We start from the raw sequence: 17,613 nt of genomic DNA on the forward strand, positions 1-17,613 counted from the left end.
TGAGAGGAGAGTTTGACTGCAAAGCACACCACAGAAACTCCTCTCAGAATGGAGGTTAAGAGCTGCCTTCCACCGAAGAGACTGATGCAGAGATTTACACCTCTCCCGTCAAAGTCTAATACAGACATATGCAGTGAAAAGCATTTTAAATAACAGCTATCTAATCGGGCAAGCTAAATGCTCATGTCAAATATGATATAAACAAGTAGTATGGGAGAAAGGAGGTCAAGCACTTGAAAAATGCATCCTAAAAAAATTTGTAAAAACCCAGAAAGGATGAACTGATGCTTTAAGCAAACCAAAGGCACGCGGCTTTTAAAATCGTTTTTGATTGCTTGTTATTGTAGAGTTGGGAATGCCTGCGAGATTACTCCACATCCTAACAGATCATAGCTGGAATCAAAAATGGGGAAAAAAGGAAATACGGTGATTAGGGCTCAGAGAGCTGGTCTGCAGGGGCACCCATCCGCGGAGTCCTGCCACAGGCCTCCCGCGATGCTGCCTGCAACAGGGATCAGAGCAGGTAATTGGAGGTTTCCCGACAATTTAACCGCTTAACCACAACACGTTAGCGAGGGGAACAGCCCTGCGCAGCATCTCCCAACGACCTCCCTACTGAAACCAGAGCCACAGAAACCTGAAGACGCTCCGGACTCAGCTCCGAGCCGCCCCTCAGCTCGGCAGACGCTCCACGGAGTGAAAAAGCAGGCAAGGACCAGGGAGGTCTCAACCCTGATTACAACTTTAGGACCTCAAATTCATCGCAGCGTCTCTTAGTCTTATGCTAGAAATACTGCTTGCTACTAATTTGTCCAAAAAACCTGAACATACTCAACACAGCCAATTTGCAAAATAGGTTGATATTTGTCCCAAATTATGAAGTGTCCAAAAACAGAAAGAACACCTACAGCAGAGTTAGGAAGCTCTAGAAAAATCAAGGCAGACTGGAGAAAGGTTCAGGATATCCTAGACATGCATCAGCAATATTCTGAGCTTCCGTAAATGAGTGGAAATTAATTGCTCACTTGTAAATTAACAAAGCTGATGTGTTGCTAGGAATAAACCGAAGTTGGAATAACAAACTCCCGGGGTGACTATCAACCTAATTTCCCCATTTAGGAGAAAGGAGAAAGTCTCCTGCACTAGAAAAAGTCTTTAGGTAACATCTCCCACATAAGGATATGGCACTGACATTTGGGAAGCACTTCAAATATGTCAAATGAAATTTATGCATTAAGTATTATTACTCCTGATAAGGCATTTAAATTAAGACAGGAATAGAAGTAAAGTCCTGATGCAAACTGGATTTAAAATTTCCCACGAAGTAAAACTCTGGAGTCATTTCCCAATACCAAAATTTAGGTCATTCTCTGACAGCACTGAGACAGCAAAGCCCACATCTCTCCTTTTCCTCATCCTCGTTATCCATCTCATATACAACATGATCAACCAGACCAGGGAACTGACCCAGCTGAGCAAGAACTCTGTCACCGAAGCTCAGGGACAAGCATACTTCAAAACTGCAGCCTGAAACCACGCTATCGAGCTGCCTACGATTTTGTCGTTGTGCAAGCCTAGAGACACCGTCAACGAGGACAACGCAGCACCAAGTGCCTCAGCATCTCTCTTGTGCTTAAGCCCGACACCCCAAAGCATCCCTCCACGCCACAGCCCAATTCGGCAGAGAACCTCTGCCCACAACCGGACAACACTGACAACCACGCTCTCCGGTCCTCTCCACTGAGTTAGCGCTCTTCTGACCTACTGCACGCTGCTCTAGCTTCCTCAACCAGCACAGCATCCTTTCACATATTTACAATAAGCTCAGTTTTCTGGAAGGTTAACTTCCAAAGCTCACTGAGGAGTCTAATGAGAAACAGAAGAGGAACAGCAGGGAGTTGTGGCTAGAAGAGGGTTGGGGAGAAGGTCTAGGTTAGATTAATCTAAATTACACAGTCTCAGCTGCACTGTAAAACCCTATCCTCTGTTGTGCTTGCAAAGTCTAAGTGCTTCCTTGGATCCAGTCCTATATGGTTCAATTCTAATACAGCAGAAGTACTGTTGACATGAAGGCCCCATCTATAGATCTAGGTGATATTTTCAGTAAAATGCCAAAGGCCTACTTACATTGCTTTTAGAAAATTATTTTGCATGCCTCTCTCATCCAAGGATATTAGAATGTTTTGCACAAATAAAACAGGTATTCTAAAGATGAAAGGTATTTTGGTCTAATTAAGTCAGATTTTCACAGTACAGTAGGCCTTTTTTTTCATGTTGTTTACACATGCAAGCCTATAGTTTTGTGTTCTTGACACTTTTTTCAAGACTTTTAAGTGAGGCACAGATTTACTAACAATACAACTCTGCCTTGACATCCAGTGCAATTCGTGGAGGTATGCAGCACAGTAGAGGGAAAACCTAAATGGTACTGATTTGCTAGCTCTTTTATTAGATCCGGAATGACTTCATACATTCCCCACATGTATTAATGCGAGAAGCCCGTGCGTTACCAAGTCTGCTTCTGCTACTACTACACAGCTCCACTGTCTCAACCAATAACACTACCAAAGTATCTATTTCAAAAGACAAATCTATTAGATAAATTCTACTGTCCAATAGATTGACGTTGTTCTTCACAGCTAGCAGCAGATATGCCAGAGCAGTCCTGCATCACACCCAATTCCCTGTAACTGTTCAAGTAATTTGCCCATTTTAGGAGAAATCGAGATGCAATAAAGCATATCTAACCCACTCGGCAGCATGTTCAGCTCCTGGCTCCCCAAATGTGGTGGTGGCAGCCTTGTAGTCAGCCAGAATCAGTAGCATCTAGACTGGCTCTGCACTGAGCTAGCCACAGCATTTGCTGCCTTTTGTCCAGATACCAGGTCAAAACAAGACGGGTTTGAAAAAGGAGGAAAGCTTGGAAGACAGAGATAGGGCTGAGTAAGTGGAATCACTGCTAGAATATGAGAATAATTCTCAGGGACTAGGTTAGACTGACTCGTCTTTAATTCCCTTTTAGACCTTTATGAAGGTCTAGATGTGGAAAGAAATCAGGAATATTTCAGTGGATGAGGAGGGGTGCATCATACTGCTCTTTAATACCTGCTCACTGACAGTGCAGTATCGCCGCAAACCTGAGTAGTGCCAGCACAAACACACTTCCTTTCGCCTCACAGTTGTGTCAGTCTGCAAGGCAATGCAGTTAACAAGACTGAAGAACTGATCTGGATTTTAAAAAAAAGTTAATTTTATCCTGGACTGCATTTGCCAGTCACACCACCTGTGCCAACAACTAAGGTGGTAGCATGACAAAAACAAGCAGTGAGAAGGAAGCTGGCACTGCTGCCAGAAGAAATGCTTATCTGACTAGGATATCACTTAAGAATTGTAGACCTTTGCACCAAAGCCTCACCGTGAACTGTATCTCCAGATCAAATTGTGAGGTCTCCTGTAGCGCCAGGTAAAGCACAGCAACAGTCCATGGTGCACAAATACCCCAAACGACTTACAGGCCTAATGCAGGCAGACTTGGGGAGAAAGGAAACACCGCCAGCCAAACAGAAGGAAATACAACCACTGTAGGAGAGACTAAGAAATTGAAGTTGCCAATGGTTTGGGAATATAAAAATAGGATATTCAGAAGGGAGAGGCAAACAAGAAAAAACAAGATACTAACATAGTCAGTTTAATAAACTGTTCAGTCTCAACTGAACACGCTTAAGTCCTTCTCCCTAAAAAAAGCTCATATTATGGAACCAGTTGGAACACACTATTGTCCCAACCACGCACCTATGCTTTTTATCCGCGGAAAGTAAGCTTCAGCAGCTGGATAAGGAAACTGCAGAATTTGCTCTGGATGTTTACTCTGTTCTGGGAATGGGACACACCTATGAAATGCTCCTTGACTTCAGAAACCTTTTCAGGTCCATCAAGTTAGATATATACTCATCCTTAGTTAAGGATGCTCCTCACTTTCACTTCAAGCTTTTTGAGTTCTCATTCTGCCAGCTTTAAAGAAATCAGTATTTTGGGTGGTACTGCATAGAAGAGAGAGGGAAAGGCATCTTCATCATGAGCAGGCTAAAGGAGCCGCGGACAAAGTACCTGTATTTATCGAAGACTTCTGATCGTACCGCTCCGTAACTCCAGAATTAAGGACAGCACAGACCACCAAAATTTTACTGCTATCTATCCAGCATACGTTTAACTCAGCTGCTCTTATAAAACTGAAAAAACCCCAGACCTGTATAAAAATCGAGATGTAACATATACCTGACAATAACGTGGTTTGAGATTTCTGGTTGTTACTACTACACATATCTTTGCTTCTCACAACTACTGTTCAAGAATAAGCAATCAGTTTTGAAGGCTGTAAGTTTAGAAGAAGGTAAAGTAGATGTAAACTGGGCACCTCTGGAGTGGGACGTGGACCATGGAGCAGAACATAACTTCAGTGTCAGCCACTTAGATGGGGCTCACACAACGTTGTCAAATGCTTGTTTTCTAAGAATAATACTACAAATCTGTTAAATGTCAATGGCACCTTCTATCTATGAAATATGGTCGTTGTAATTCTGCTTTGATCAAGTGTTCTGGAAAAAGAAAGGTTATCTACTTGTCATTGCTGACCAGAATGCACTGGCACCATCTCCATTCATGGGGTGCTGGAGACTAAAGATCCTCCTGAGCATCCACCTCCTCCCACGCCGCAGCGGAGGCTGGAGACAGGGCAGAGCATGCTCCATCTCCTCCCAGTCCTCTGCAAAGCCTGCTCTGTAGACAACACCTCCAAATGAAAATGTTCTAAGATAAATAGCAGAGATAAAGATCCTTTCTTTCTCTAGCAGCTGCAAAGCTTCACAGGCGTTCACAGGAAGAGATTAGTGCTTGCACATTCATCATTTTTTAAAAAAATAAAGTATGTCCCTAGTGTGACACCAAAGAAAAGAGAAGGGGATAAAGAGAGCGTTCCAGCTCTTTGAAAACTCCAAATATATTTACAAGACCCCAAAAGCTGCTCCTGAATCCTTTGCGGAATACAGACTCACTCCTCCAGGGACAGCTTTCTCAGAGAGATTAAATCTACCCAGAAAAACAGAGGTCCACAGCTAGGAAGATCTCGCTGACGATCTCGCCCAGCCTAGATGTCAGACACTTCGGGACAAGCAGCAAGGGCTGCTTAGGGATATGGTCACTTAGGGACAATCCTACAGAAGGCTGGAGTCTGTCAAGCAGAGTTAGCAGACACCAGTCTGCTCATTAAAAGGGCTTCCTTCCCCTCATATCAAGGATTCATGCATGATGTGTATCACTGGAGAGTGGAAAAAAGCGCTGTTTCCACTGTGCTTTTTGGAAATTACAAAGGCACTTTAAATATCTTTTTTTTTGGGGGGGGGGGGGGGGAGGAAAGAGGAGTAAAAAAATACAAGCCCTTTTCTGAGGTCTTTGACCGTTAAACACAACCCTTCCATTGACAAACTTGACTTGTCTAAAAATAAAAGATGTTAGGTTAAGGAAATATGAGAAACCAGGAAAGCAAACCTCATCCTTACTTTCCCTTGGTATAAGTACTGTCCACAAAGGCCTCCGCTTTAACAGCAGAAATACCTTTAATAGGCCAGTCTGGAGATTTCAGCCCCAGTCAGACTTCCTTTGAAAACTGGAAAGGTTCCTCCTCGGCTATGATCCCAGCAGCCATACCAACCAGTGAGAAGTCTTGAAAATAATTTTTTCTTTCTTTTTTCTTTTTTTCTTTTTTTTTTTTTTTTTAATTGCAGAGCTGTTTCAAAGGCATCTACCACTGAATTTGCTTAAAGTGCTCCTTGGAAACAAGCCAAAACCCCAAACCAGCCTGATCACCTTTAGCGATCTTAACTCAGAAGAAATGAAAGCTCTACTGCAGACCATCTCCTGCACGAAATAGGGAGACAATCTAAGGCATAAAAATCTTAAAGGTTATTTTCCTTTTAAATTATTCAGCTCGGTATAACAGCAGTCATTTCAATGGAATGTGGGCTTGTTCTCCAGCGACAGTTTACTGTTTCTAAAATAAATGCCAAGACATGGTAATACATCAGGGCTAGACTATTACCACGAAGTACCTGCACATTTCAGAAGGCATTGTACCATTTTCACAATATAAAATTGCAAAGAAAAAAAGAAATCTCTTTATTTCAAGAATGAAGTATGACCCTTGCCCAAGGTACATTCTTCTTTTTTAGGAAAGCAGATGAGCACAAAAAAAATTGGTATGTTTAGAAACAAATATCTAAATAAAACAGTTATAAATAGGCATATATAAAAACTAAAAATTAAGGTTAGTCTCAAATAACTGCTGCTTGTCTGTTCTTTTGATCCAGTTTTTACAAAAATTCCAAGACATTTGTGCTTTAAACAACAGCATACAACTCTGCAAATTGAACTCAGCACTGAACTTCTTACAGGAAAGCAAGTTTAAGATCCTAAAAGCCCATAACCACAGGTATTTTTGAGTTGGAGAAACAAGAGATATAATCTCTGCTTTTGTTTTTTTAAGTTTCTAGCTATTTCTTTGGAAAGACCAATAACTTCAATTTAAAATACTATATAAAAAATCTTGGACATACTTCCACAGTAGAGGCTTGCAAGTAAGCTTAAAGACACCGAGAGACCTACTTTTCGTTCCCCTGGACCCAACAATATGTTTCTATATAATGAACATAATGAATCAATCACACAGGTTATATCAAATCAATATACCAAAGCCAGGGATCAAAGGTATTTTAAATGGTATTCAAAAATCCCTATTCCAAGGAAAATAAGTATATATATATGTTGATAACAGTAATTGATTGTTGTACAAAGGTGCAATTTCTCTCTCACCAAGACATCCCTAAACACAGATGTGAGCTTATTAAATTGACAAGAAACAGATTTTCTCATAGTCCCCAGTGAAAATCCTGAAATTTCACAAGATTTACACCACAGAGGAACGCTGTTAACTCTTTTCATACACAGTGATGATGGAAAATAAACAGTAGGAAAGGAAGAGAAAGCATTCAAGACCCCATAGGCTTTTTCACTAATTTTCTCTTGCACAAAGGAAAACTAATAGTGGGCAGAAAGAGACAACGAATCTCCTGAGCTCTGACCTCTCCACACTCTCCTTTCTGCAGATCAGAATTACATCCTTACAGTGCAGTTTGAAGTACTGTACAGAGAATATCAGTGTCGAAAGAAATAAGCAGATGGGAATCTACTTCTGCAGGGAGAACCTTAAAAACCAACCATCACTCAAGGTTCGCCGGGGCCGGGGGGGGGTGGGGGGGAGGGGGACTAAAAACAAACAAACGAAAATGTTTTAAAAACATCTGACATGTTGAAGTGAGCTCCTTTCTGCTTCGTTTCAGTTTATCTGTCTACTGTGAGACCTCAAAACATTAAAAGAGTAAGGGTAGTAAATGGCAAGCAAGGGCCTCAGCATTAGATTACTGCCCTGTATCTTCTATACAGAGCTGCTTAAGTTTCCTCTTCAGAGCAGATACTGTATTCTCATGCATAGATATGTTTCAATGTATCTCTGAGACTACAGATACCTTATTCTTAACATAAATTCAACTCTATTTTTTGTTTAGATTAAACAGAAGGATCACATTGCATAAATAAAAGGAGCAGGTGGGAACAGGGTCTGCAGTAACAACTTCAGTGCCATTTCCCCACAGTCGCATGGGGCAAAAGACTCATTTATTTATTATTTTTAAAACAGTGAGTGAGGAGTTATGCTCATGAAAAGAGTAGTTTAATGGACCACTCCTCAAGGTTTACACACCACAAAGCACCACACAGGCTTTTAGGTAGTATAAAACAGTAAAAGTCATTTGATATAAAATCAGTAGTGGAACCTAGACTGACAACCTGTTTGCTGAATGTAAAGGCTCAATTCTGCAAAAACGAGAAGAGTTCTGACATTACTTTAAGGTAATACGTAATATAGACATCTGGTTTTCCTTAAAAAAAGTAATACCTAAAGCTTTTTCTGAAATTATTCACAGTCTGTGATGAAGATTCTTTTAAAATAAACATCAACACATCTACGCTTCTTTGTTTCTAGACTTTTACCTCATCTTTTCAGAGCGTGCAGTTAACATTTAGCCTAAAGACGGCCTTAGAACACTAAAAACAGACTTACTCGGACATCAGTAGCATCTCCATGTCGGATAATGCTGGCCCACGTTGTTGGTTCACTGCTGTTTTCAAAGTAGTGAAAGACCTTTAAGACTCTTTCCATGGTCCCTGGCGAGCGCTCCATCCCAGTACTGAGGTGCGACTTTGCACTTGAACTCGGCGTATGATTCAAGTTTGGATCGAGGTAAGCTGCTGCCATGGTTTTGCTAGATGCTAGGTATCTGTCATATTCTAGGGAAAGGAAACAAAAAACAAATTAACTTCAGCTATATCTGAATCTTACACTGATTCATACAAAGTATTTATTGGCAATCCTGAAAGACTCATTTTATAAGTGACAGTTGATGGCTCTTTTGGAGCCCCCAACTCAAATAACTACACAGCTATATACAGAGAAAAATCCAACAGGCTTACCCCCAGAGAAACCACTAGCGTTTCTTTAAGTCAGTCATCTCTGTTCAAACGATGTGATATCTGCAAATTCTAAACTCACTTCTCAGGCAAGACTTCTTCATTTTCTTAGTGTCTCAACCCAGCCCTTCCCCAAAGCCTTTGAGACCCAACGGTTCCAAGTCATTCAGTTTAACAAGCCAGCCATCCACCCACGTTTAAGGTTCGTTTTGACTGAAATAGTTAGTGCCTTCCAGTTTTAGCAGGAGTTCGCATCCCAGGAGGTCTCTCAGTCCGCCCTGCAGTGCTCCGAAGATCAGCATATGGAAACCCTGACAGAGGAATCGCTGAATTGAAGCTTTGCATGAAAATGCAGCACACCAGCATCAGGCTCTCCTGATTAAGGCCAGGACACTCAACTCACTCGTTTTGGGCTCCCTTGAAAACCAGTGTGATTTAGTCTACTAAGAGCCACGCAGAAATCTATTCTTCCATCAGACGCTAACAAGAAACCACTGGGGACATCACTGTCCCTACTCCCATGAACTAAGTGGCTAGTTTTATTATTTACCAGTCTATCTTCCAAGTGATTTCCAAGTCTGGTGGTAAAAGGCATGGATCACTCCGGGAGTGTGCATCTCAAAATAAATAAATAAATAAATAAAATAAATTGTTGCCTCTTGGCTACGGCTGCAAATTAATCAACCGTGAGCAGATGGTGTGTGAGAAATCAATGTACTACGAGAGAGAAAACAAGACATGGTCCCTCCCTGACGCAGCCTCATCAAGAATCATTCCAGCCCGCTAGCTCAGAAGAGCAAAGAACTGCCGGGCTCTGTTCCGAGCTGACGGGTCTTGGACAAGCACGCCAGGGCTTCTAGCTCCCTGAGTTAGCTCACCACCGAGGTCAGACAGGCCCAGAGCCAGAGAAGCAGAAGTGGATGGCCAGAGACGCAGGAGACTGACTCTTTCCCTTCCAGCAGCCTCTAGCCTTTACACGACGTTACTAACAATGTCAAACCCTGTGCAGGTCCCAGACAGTAGGAATTCAGCACTGTTAATATCCTGACTGGAAACAGTTAACATCGTTTGCCAGAGGATGAAACGGGACTTTTAAGTAGGATGCAGTGTTAAGTGCCTACATAATCCATACTCACAGTAAAATGATAAACAGGAAAAAAGAGTCCACAGGCATAGTATGTCTGCGGCTCTCGAATCAACGATCGAATACCATCCATCCAACAGAACTGTAAGGATTTAAGATTGGCAGCACTGGATGTTGTTAACCTCATGAAACTCAAAGGCAATTGCAGGAAGAAATAACCCAATGCACCAGGACAGCTTGGGGGCCGACCTGCTAGAAAGTAGCTCTGTGTAGAAGGACCTGGAGTTCTAGTGGACACCAAGTTGACCATGAGCCAGCAATGTGCCCTTGTGGCCCAGAAAGTCAATGGCATCCTGGGGTGCATTAGGCAGGAAGTCATCAGCAGGTTGAGGGAGGTGATCCTGCCCCTCTCTCCTCAGCCCTGCTGAGGCCACATCTCAAGTACTGTGCTCAGTTCTGGGCTCCTCAATACAAGAGGGACATGGAGTTACTGGAGCAAGTCCATTGGAGGGCTACTAAGATGATTAGAAAACTGGAGCATCTCCCTTATGAGGGCAGGCTGAGAGCTGGGTCTGTTTAGCCCAGAGAAGAGAAGGCTGCAAGGGGATCTTACCAATGTGTGCAAGTATCTTAATGGAGAGGGCAGAGAGGATGGGGCCAGACTCCTCTCAGTGGTGCCCAGGGACCGGACAAGAGGCAATGGGCACAAACTGAAACACAGGAAGTTTCATAAGAACATGACGGAAAACATCTTTACTGTGAAGGTGACAGTGCACTGGAACAGGTTGCCCAGAGAGGTTGTGGAGTCTCCTTCCTTGGAGATATTCAAAAGTCATCTGGATACAATGCTGAGCAATGTGCTCTAGGTGACCCTACTTGAGCAGGGAGGTTGAACTAGATGATCACGAGTGGTCCTTTCCAACCTCAGCCATCCCGTGATTCTCCCAAACACCCTCCCGGTGCCCAACCCTTGGGTGACGCGCCTGCTAGCTTGTTCATAACCCCTAACTGCCTGTGACTGAAAATTCAATGAGCTATTACAGCTTTTGCATCATTTTACCATTCTCCTTTCTCACAACCAATTGGCTTAATACTTTTAAGCCAATCTTATGCTCACCTTAAAACCTCTCCTTCTATCCACACTACACCATCAGATACAGACCAGAAAATGCAGGGAAACCTCTAACAAAGTTAGTCTTGTCTTCTCTAAAAAAGCATGCAAACTGTTCTTGGCTCGAGAGTTCAAACAGGTACGTAAGCCTTCCCCATGGCAGACTAATACCGATACAAGAAGACCTTACATTCACATTCCTTTTCCTGCAAGGCTCCTCTCCGTGACATTAAAGGAGCCACTGTGAAACCAAATGGTTGAGGTCAGGGAGCGTCATTAGGCCACTCCCTCAGGTCAGGTCCTACCTGCACTCAATATGGCAACTAGTAGCAATTAAATGGGAATTTTCATCTCAAACGTAGGTCACTTTAAGCCTTCTCCATAAAGCTCTGCCTCCTTCAAAACAAACAACTCTATCTCAAAGTCTACTATAAAAAGAGAAACATATGCAGCTGGTGGAAAATTTCACCACAGACCAAGGCAATACAAAGAATTTGTCTTAAAGGAGGAGTAAAGGAAAGCCAGTGTTTTTAATACTAATTCACAGTATGCCATCAACATAATTCGAGTGTTCACCAAGTACTATTTTGCAGAAACAAGCAAGGAGAAAAGCAACACGGAAACCTAGAAATGAGCATTAGAAAAATAAAAGAAGCCTGAGCACAGATTTATTACAGACAATCTACACCCACTGGGAACAGCAAATGGAAGAGTGATGAAAGATCAGTTGCTATATACTGGAGTCCTCTTAACCAGCATAATTCCAGGGAACAGGCAAAATACTAACACAGAGCTCATCTTTGCATAGAAGAGCTCCATATTTTCCACATGGAGGGAAAAACATGGGATCAAGCATCGGATGGACAAGACTGGGTGGAAGGTACTGTCAGTTTGCAACTTTGAAGAAAAACTGCTTTTGTAACTCTGAACTGGAGAATATTTTACACAGCTCTGTGATGTGAAATCTTTGGTGCTTAACTGTTTTCAAAATCTGATCAACTCTGGATTCTTTACAACCTCTTTTAAAAATCCCAATGCTTACTTTATGACGTACCAAAACACTAATAAATTTGATAGCTCTAAAATTACAGGAACATAGATCATATGAACCTATTAACTTTTCCATTAAATCAGCCCGTTTTTGAGTTTATAACATGACTGTAAAACTGCCATAGGCCAAAAATTTGTAACGCACAGTCACTGTTGAGGTAAGGATAGCTAAACAACTATTTTATGATGAGATCAGCTTGGTTATTTCAGGCTACACACACACACACAAAAAAAAAAAAAAAAAAAAAAGAAGGAAGACTGCACGACCAGGATGCTAACTTAAGCTCTCCTAAATTCAAACCAGACTGGTTTATAATACTGCCATTAGAGATCGCAGTTTAATAGCACAGATTTAGACCTCTTCATGTTAAAATAGACAAACAGAGCAGAAACAAGCTGCAAAGCAAAACTGTGTGCCAACTATCCCTTTGAGCTGTCAAGAGCAAAGCCTACTGCTGCCAGATTCGCAAGCTTTTTAAGATACATTTGTATTTCTCAATGCTGTGAAGAGTTGTTAGAGGGTTGGGGGAGAGGAATTGGAGGGGATGGGACAGCTGAGCTCCGGCCCACTCACGCTTAGTGACTCTGCTAAGACGTTGCAGTTGCTGCCAAACTCAATATGCCTATCATTATTCAGACAATTTATGAGGTTAAAAGGTATTTTAAGGTTTGTTCGTTTTTTATAGCAACTGCATATAGCTTCTCAAATCAAATACAAGAAAGCACTTCTCACTGTTCTCCCTGCTCCATTTTCTTCTTCTTCTTTTTATTTATTTAAGACTGAAGTTGTTTTTTGATTCATTGCCATTTTCTTTATTCAGGCACAGTTACACTAGAAAAGTATTATAAAACTGGCTATCTAATGTATTTCTTCTTATGAGCACTGTGTATTCCCCATATTCTGTAGATATGTCAGAACAAAGTCAGTATTACGACTCCTCACTTAGTACAAACAGTCAAAGTTCAGTCTCACATTTCACTACCAGCTCTCAGTACTTTGAAACTAAATCACTTCCAGTAATGAGATCTTCAAAAAAAAAAAAAATCATGAGACATTTAAATCAATTAATTTAAAAAGTGATTAATAAACTCATGATGAAGTTATTCTATTCTCATAAGGGAAATCTTTCCAGTGCCAATAATAACATCTTCAATATTAGCAAATTAACAATAAATTGAAAATAAGAAAAAAAATTCTCGTACTAGTGATGGCAGATGGTCAACAACAAAGTACTAACATGTTCGTGCAACACCAAACCAAGCTGCTATTACTCACACGGCGACTTCATGTTGCCTTTTGTAGACATGTTGCTAAATCTTCATATTCTGATTTCTATCTCAGGCCTTAAGGCAAGTACTGCTTTGAGAGCGAGCCCTCGCTAGGTCACATTTCCGCAGCGTAACCTGCTCCATCTCACTTCTTTCTCTGCACTGGAAGGCAATAAAGCACTGACTCAACATACCAGGAGATACCCCAAATCACTAATTTCTCAAACTTGAAACAGAACTGTTTTCTCAGAGGGTACTGGAAAGAAACCACATTAGATGATCGCATTTGCTTTCAGTGATCATTCCCTCCAAGCTCAAGGACAGTCCATGTCAATGTGCAGGAAGCAAAGGTGGCAGGAGGCCTGCCTGGATGAAGAAGGAGCTCCCGACTAAACTCCAAAATAAAAGGGAAGAATACCAGCAGTGGAAGGCCCAGCCAGGTCACCCAGGAGGAACATGGAGACACACTGGCCAAGCATGCAGGGACAGGGCTAGGGAAGCCAACCCCCCCTCTCCCCCCGAATCACCCGCCTCACCTGAATCTGGTGAGGGTCATTAAGGGCAGTAAGAAAGGCTTTTACTAGTAAAACCACACAAGGAACACCAGGGAAAATATGGGCCTGCTGCCAAATGGGGCAATGGACCTGGAAAAGCCCTTCTTCACCTTGGCCTTGCTGGGTAAGATTTGCCTTCAGAAATCCCAGGACCATGAGACCAGTGGTAAAGTCTGCAGCAAGAAAGACTTAACCTCAGTAGAGAAGAATCAGGTCATTTAAACAGACTGGATATACGCAAATCCATGGCAGCTGATGGGATGCACCTGGGAGGGTGCCACTCTCAGTGAAAAGCCACTCTCAGTGATCTTTGAAAGGTAACAGCAATTGGGGGGAGGCTTCCCGAGGACTGAAAGAAAGCAAGTGTTGCCCTATCTTCAAGAAGAAGGAGTGCCCAGACAAAGGACCCAGAAGGAAGACCCATTCCCAAACATATGAAGGACAAGAAGGTGACTGGGAGTAGTCAGCTTGGATTTACGAAAGGGAAATCTTGCCTGAAGCACCCAACTGCCTTCTATGACAGAATGATTAGCTTGGTAGATGAAAGGAGGGCAGTGGATGTTGTTTATCTTCAATCTAGCAAAGCTTTCGACACTGTATCCCATGTCACTCTCTCCCATGACACCTCCTTGACAAACTGGTGCAGTATAGACTAGATGAAAGGACAGTGAGGGAGACTGGAAATCAGCTGAACCGCCAGGCTCAAAGGGTTATGGTCAGTGGCACAAAGTCCAGCTGCAGGTCAGTCACTACAGATATACTCCTGGGGTTGATGCTCTTCAGCCTCTTCAGTAATGACCTGGATGATGGGACAGAGGGTCCCCTCAGTAAGTCTGCAGATAATAAAAATCCGGGAGGAGCGGCTGGCAGCCCCGACAGTCATGCTGCCATTCAGAGAGACCTCAACAGGCTGCAGAAGTGGGCAGAAGGGAGCAGCACGAAGGTCAAAGCAAATTGCCAAGTCCTGCACTTGGGGAGCAATAACCCCAGGCACCCGTACACAGAGAGCCACCCAGCTGAAAAGCAGTTTTGCTGAGAAGGACCTGGAGGTTCTAGTAAGTAACAAATTGAACATGAAACAGCAACATGCCCTTAAGGCAAAAGATGCCAACAGCATCCTGGGCTGCACTAGGCAGAGTGTTGCCAGCAGGTCGAGGGATGTGATCCTTCGCTCAGCACTGGCTAGGTCACATCTGGAACGCTCTTACCAATGACAGAGATACATGAGACATACTGGAGGGAGCCCAGAACAGGGCCCCAAAGACGATTAAGGCATTGGAGAATTTGATGTATAAGGAGAGGGTGGGAGAGCTGGGACTGTTTAGCCTGGAGAAGAGAAGGCTTAGGGGAACAGGGGATGGAGGCAGCAGCAATCTTATTAATGCGTATAAATAACTGATGAGAGGGTGTGAAAAAGATAGTGCCAGCCTCTCCTCAGGGGTGCCTAGTGAGAAGACAAGAGGCAATCAGCACAAACTAGAATACAGGAAATTCCCTTTAAACATAAGAGTGAACATTTTTATTGTGAAGGTGGTCAAACCACAGAACAGATTGCCCAGAGAGGTTGTGGCATCCCGATCTTTGGAGGTATCCAAAACCTGACTGGACATGGTCCTCAGCAACCTGCCCTAGTTCACCCAGCTTCGTGGGGTCAGCTCTAGATGAACTGAGAATCTCTACGGGTCCCTTCCAACCTCAGCTACTCTGCAGGCTGGTGATTCAGACCGTAAATTAAGAATTTCACCTACACTTTAAATTCCTTAGAGTTATCCATAATGAGTCTCATGTTGGTCAGTAAACACCCCATGAGTTCACAGCTCAATTCATTTTCACAGTTACTGTTAAATCCCCCTGCAGCACACCATGCAAATATTAACTCGTCTATCTCAACCTCACAGAAAGTATGGACGGTAACCACAATTTTAAACTGTTTTCCTCATTATAAAGCTTGTATTCTGCACAGTCTGCATGCAGCTTTGCACACTGCTGGCTTTTTTGGCATACCATCTCCCCTCCCTCCCCCCCTTTTTTTTAATTGCAAGATCTAGTCCCAAAGTGAGACACACTGGATGACTCCCTAAAATTCCATCTTAGGGGCACTTACAAAAATACATTTCTTCTAAGAAATGCGCGTGCAGCCACATGTTGATGATCCCATGGCACAGCTGCATGCATGGAAAGCCTGGTTACGGCAATAGTCCTATTCCCACAAGCCCAGACAGAACAGAAAGGTGGAAGGACCCAAGTGGTAAAAGCGTTACCTGCAGAACATGTCCACAACCCAGGAAAGAGAAGCGGTAAGAGTGCTAGAAGCGCAAATGAGGTTGCTTTCACATTTATCTGATGCTAACAACTTCATACGGACTTAAAGATGAAGCATTTTTTTGAAGAAACCCATTAGGTCTGCAATTTCAAACTAGGGATAAAAAAAATCCCCTAAAAAAAAGAGAGGAAAAAAAGGTAGTTTTTCTTTTGTATTCACCTTGGCCTTTGGAAACCGTCTGTAATTTCAGCTATTTACATAAGACATGTTGGAAGCCAGCTGCTTATTCAGAGCTTTTTTTTTTTTTTTTTTTTTCTCTCTGTTGATCTTTCAGCTAATGCTGATTATCAAAAGCACAGGAAAAGACTAAGCAATAACCGCTTTGCTCCATCTTAGGCATCTTTCAGTTATATTTACTCTTCTTACTAATGTCTTCTACAATCATTTCCAAGAATGCATGTATTCTCTCTTCCCCTCCACCTGCCTAATCCCTCCCTGGGTCACCCCTCCCTCCTTCCCCAAGAGCTTTTGTACACACATTAATTGCAGTCAAAAGCATTAATCAAGGCCCCTCAAGCCCAAGCATAAAACAGCCTGGCCAGGCACATTAATGCCATTTAAATAAAGATTTCTCAAAATCTATTTTAACCCAAATGGGCACATTAAATATTTTGCTATACTGACAGTTTTGCTGATGATTTTGTTTTGAGAACATGGCCAAACACGGGTACTAACTCCATGCCTTGCTGCGGTTCAAAGCAGAGATTTATAATCTTTCTTTCCTCACACACAGTGAAATATTTTAGATATACACCACAAAATCAACATGAAAAGATAATACAAGCTAAAGCCAAAAAAATAAGTTTAGCAATGCAAGCTACAAACACGCGGAAAGTTTAATTCAGTTGTTAAAAAAAAAAAAAAAGTTTTAGAAGATTAAACATCTGGGGGAGCACGAAAGAGGAATCCAGGGAAAACACCCACAGAAGCCACATGGCACAAAGCAACGTGACAATCTTAGACAATCAAGGCAAGCACGCTCAAAGATCAATTTATACATTTATACACCCCTAAATTAATTTTAACAGGGACACATTGCACATGGAAGTGCTCCTGAGGAGGGGGATGCTGAAGACTTTCATGGCGCTTTTGCCAAGTGCTACCGAAGGATATCGGGAAGTACTGCACCTCGGGATGAACAGAGATAAGTAGTTTTAGGGAGCACTGACAACTGCCTGAACTATTTTGTACTGTACAGTAGTGTCGCAAATTAACAGTGTCCTGCAATCTCTTCATTTTGTGATATTTAAAACAGTCTCCATCCTTTTCTCTCACAGAACCAGCTCACAGGATTAAGTCCTGACATACCTCGAACACTCAGTTTGGCCCAGTTTTATTGCAACGCATTGTATACTCTGTGCTACTCAGCAACTCCCTCTGGAGTTGGCACCAATTTCTATTTTAAATACAAAAAAATTAATGATGAGGAAACATCAGCTGCATTGGGAATACAAGGAAACTAGTGTCTACATACGCTTTAATTACTAGGCGATATCCAGCTCGATAATTGCTTTGTTTTTCAATAGTGCTCTGAACCTTCCCATAGGTCACTTAGTACCATCGAAACCAAAGTTAATCTCCCGATACATCTTCTACCTCTTATCTTTCGAATTTCTCTACCCAGCTGCAGAGTTGTACACATGCA

The 17,613-nt window shown here is 42.4% G+C and overlaps 1 protein-coding gene across 18 annotated transcripts in view; it reads right to left on the bottom strand.

Moving 5' to 3' along the window:
- PTK2 (protein tyrosine kinase 2) overlaps positions 1 to 17,613 on the bottom strand; it is a 187,424-nt gene that overhangs the window by 93,954 nt on the left and 75,857 nt on the right. For 17 of the 18 annotated variants that reach the window (XM_062570687.1, XM_062570686.1, XM_062570682.1 and 14 more), the window contains one exon: positions 8,171 to 8,397. In XM_062570687.1, the coding sequence (XP_062426671.1) occupies positions 8,171 to 8,365 (195 nt within the window). In that variant the 5' untranslated portion in view covers positions 8,366 to 8,397. Of the gene's footprint in view, positions 1 to 8,170; positions 8,398 to 17,613 lie in introns of those variants that run through there. The other variant, XM_062570689.1, reaches the window with a different exon arrangement.

Source organism: Rhea pennata, chromosome 2 (genome assembly GCF_028389875.1).
Source record: "Rhea pennata isolate bPtePen1 chromosome 2, bPtePen1.pri, whole genome shotgun sequence".
NCBI lineage: Eukaryota > Metazoa > Chordata > Aves > Rheiformes > Rheidae > Rhea > Rhea pennata.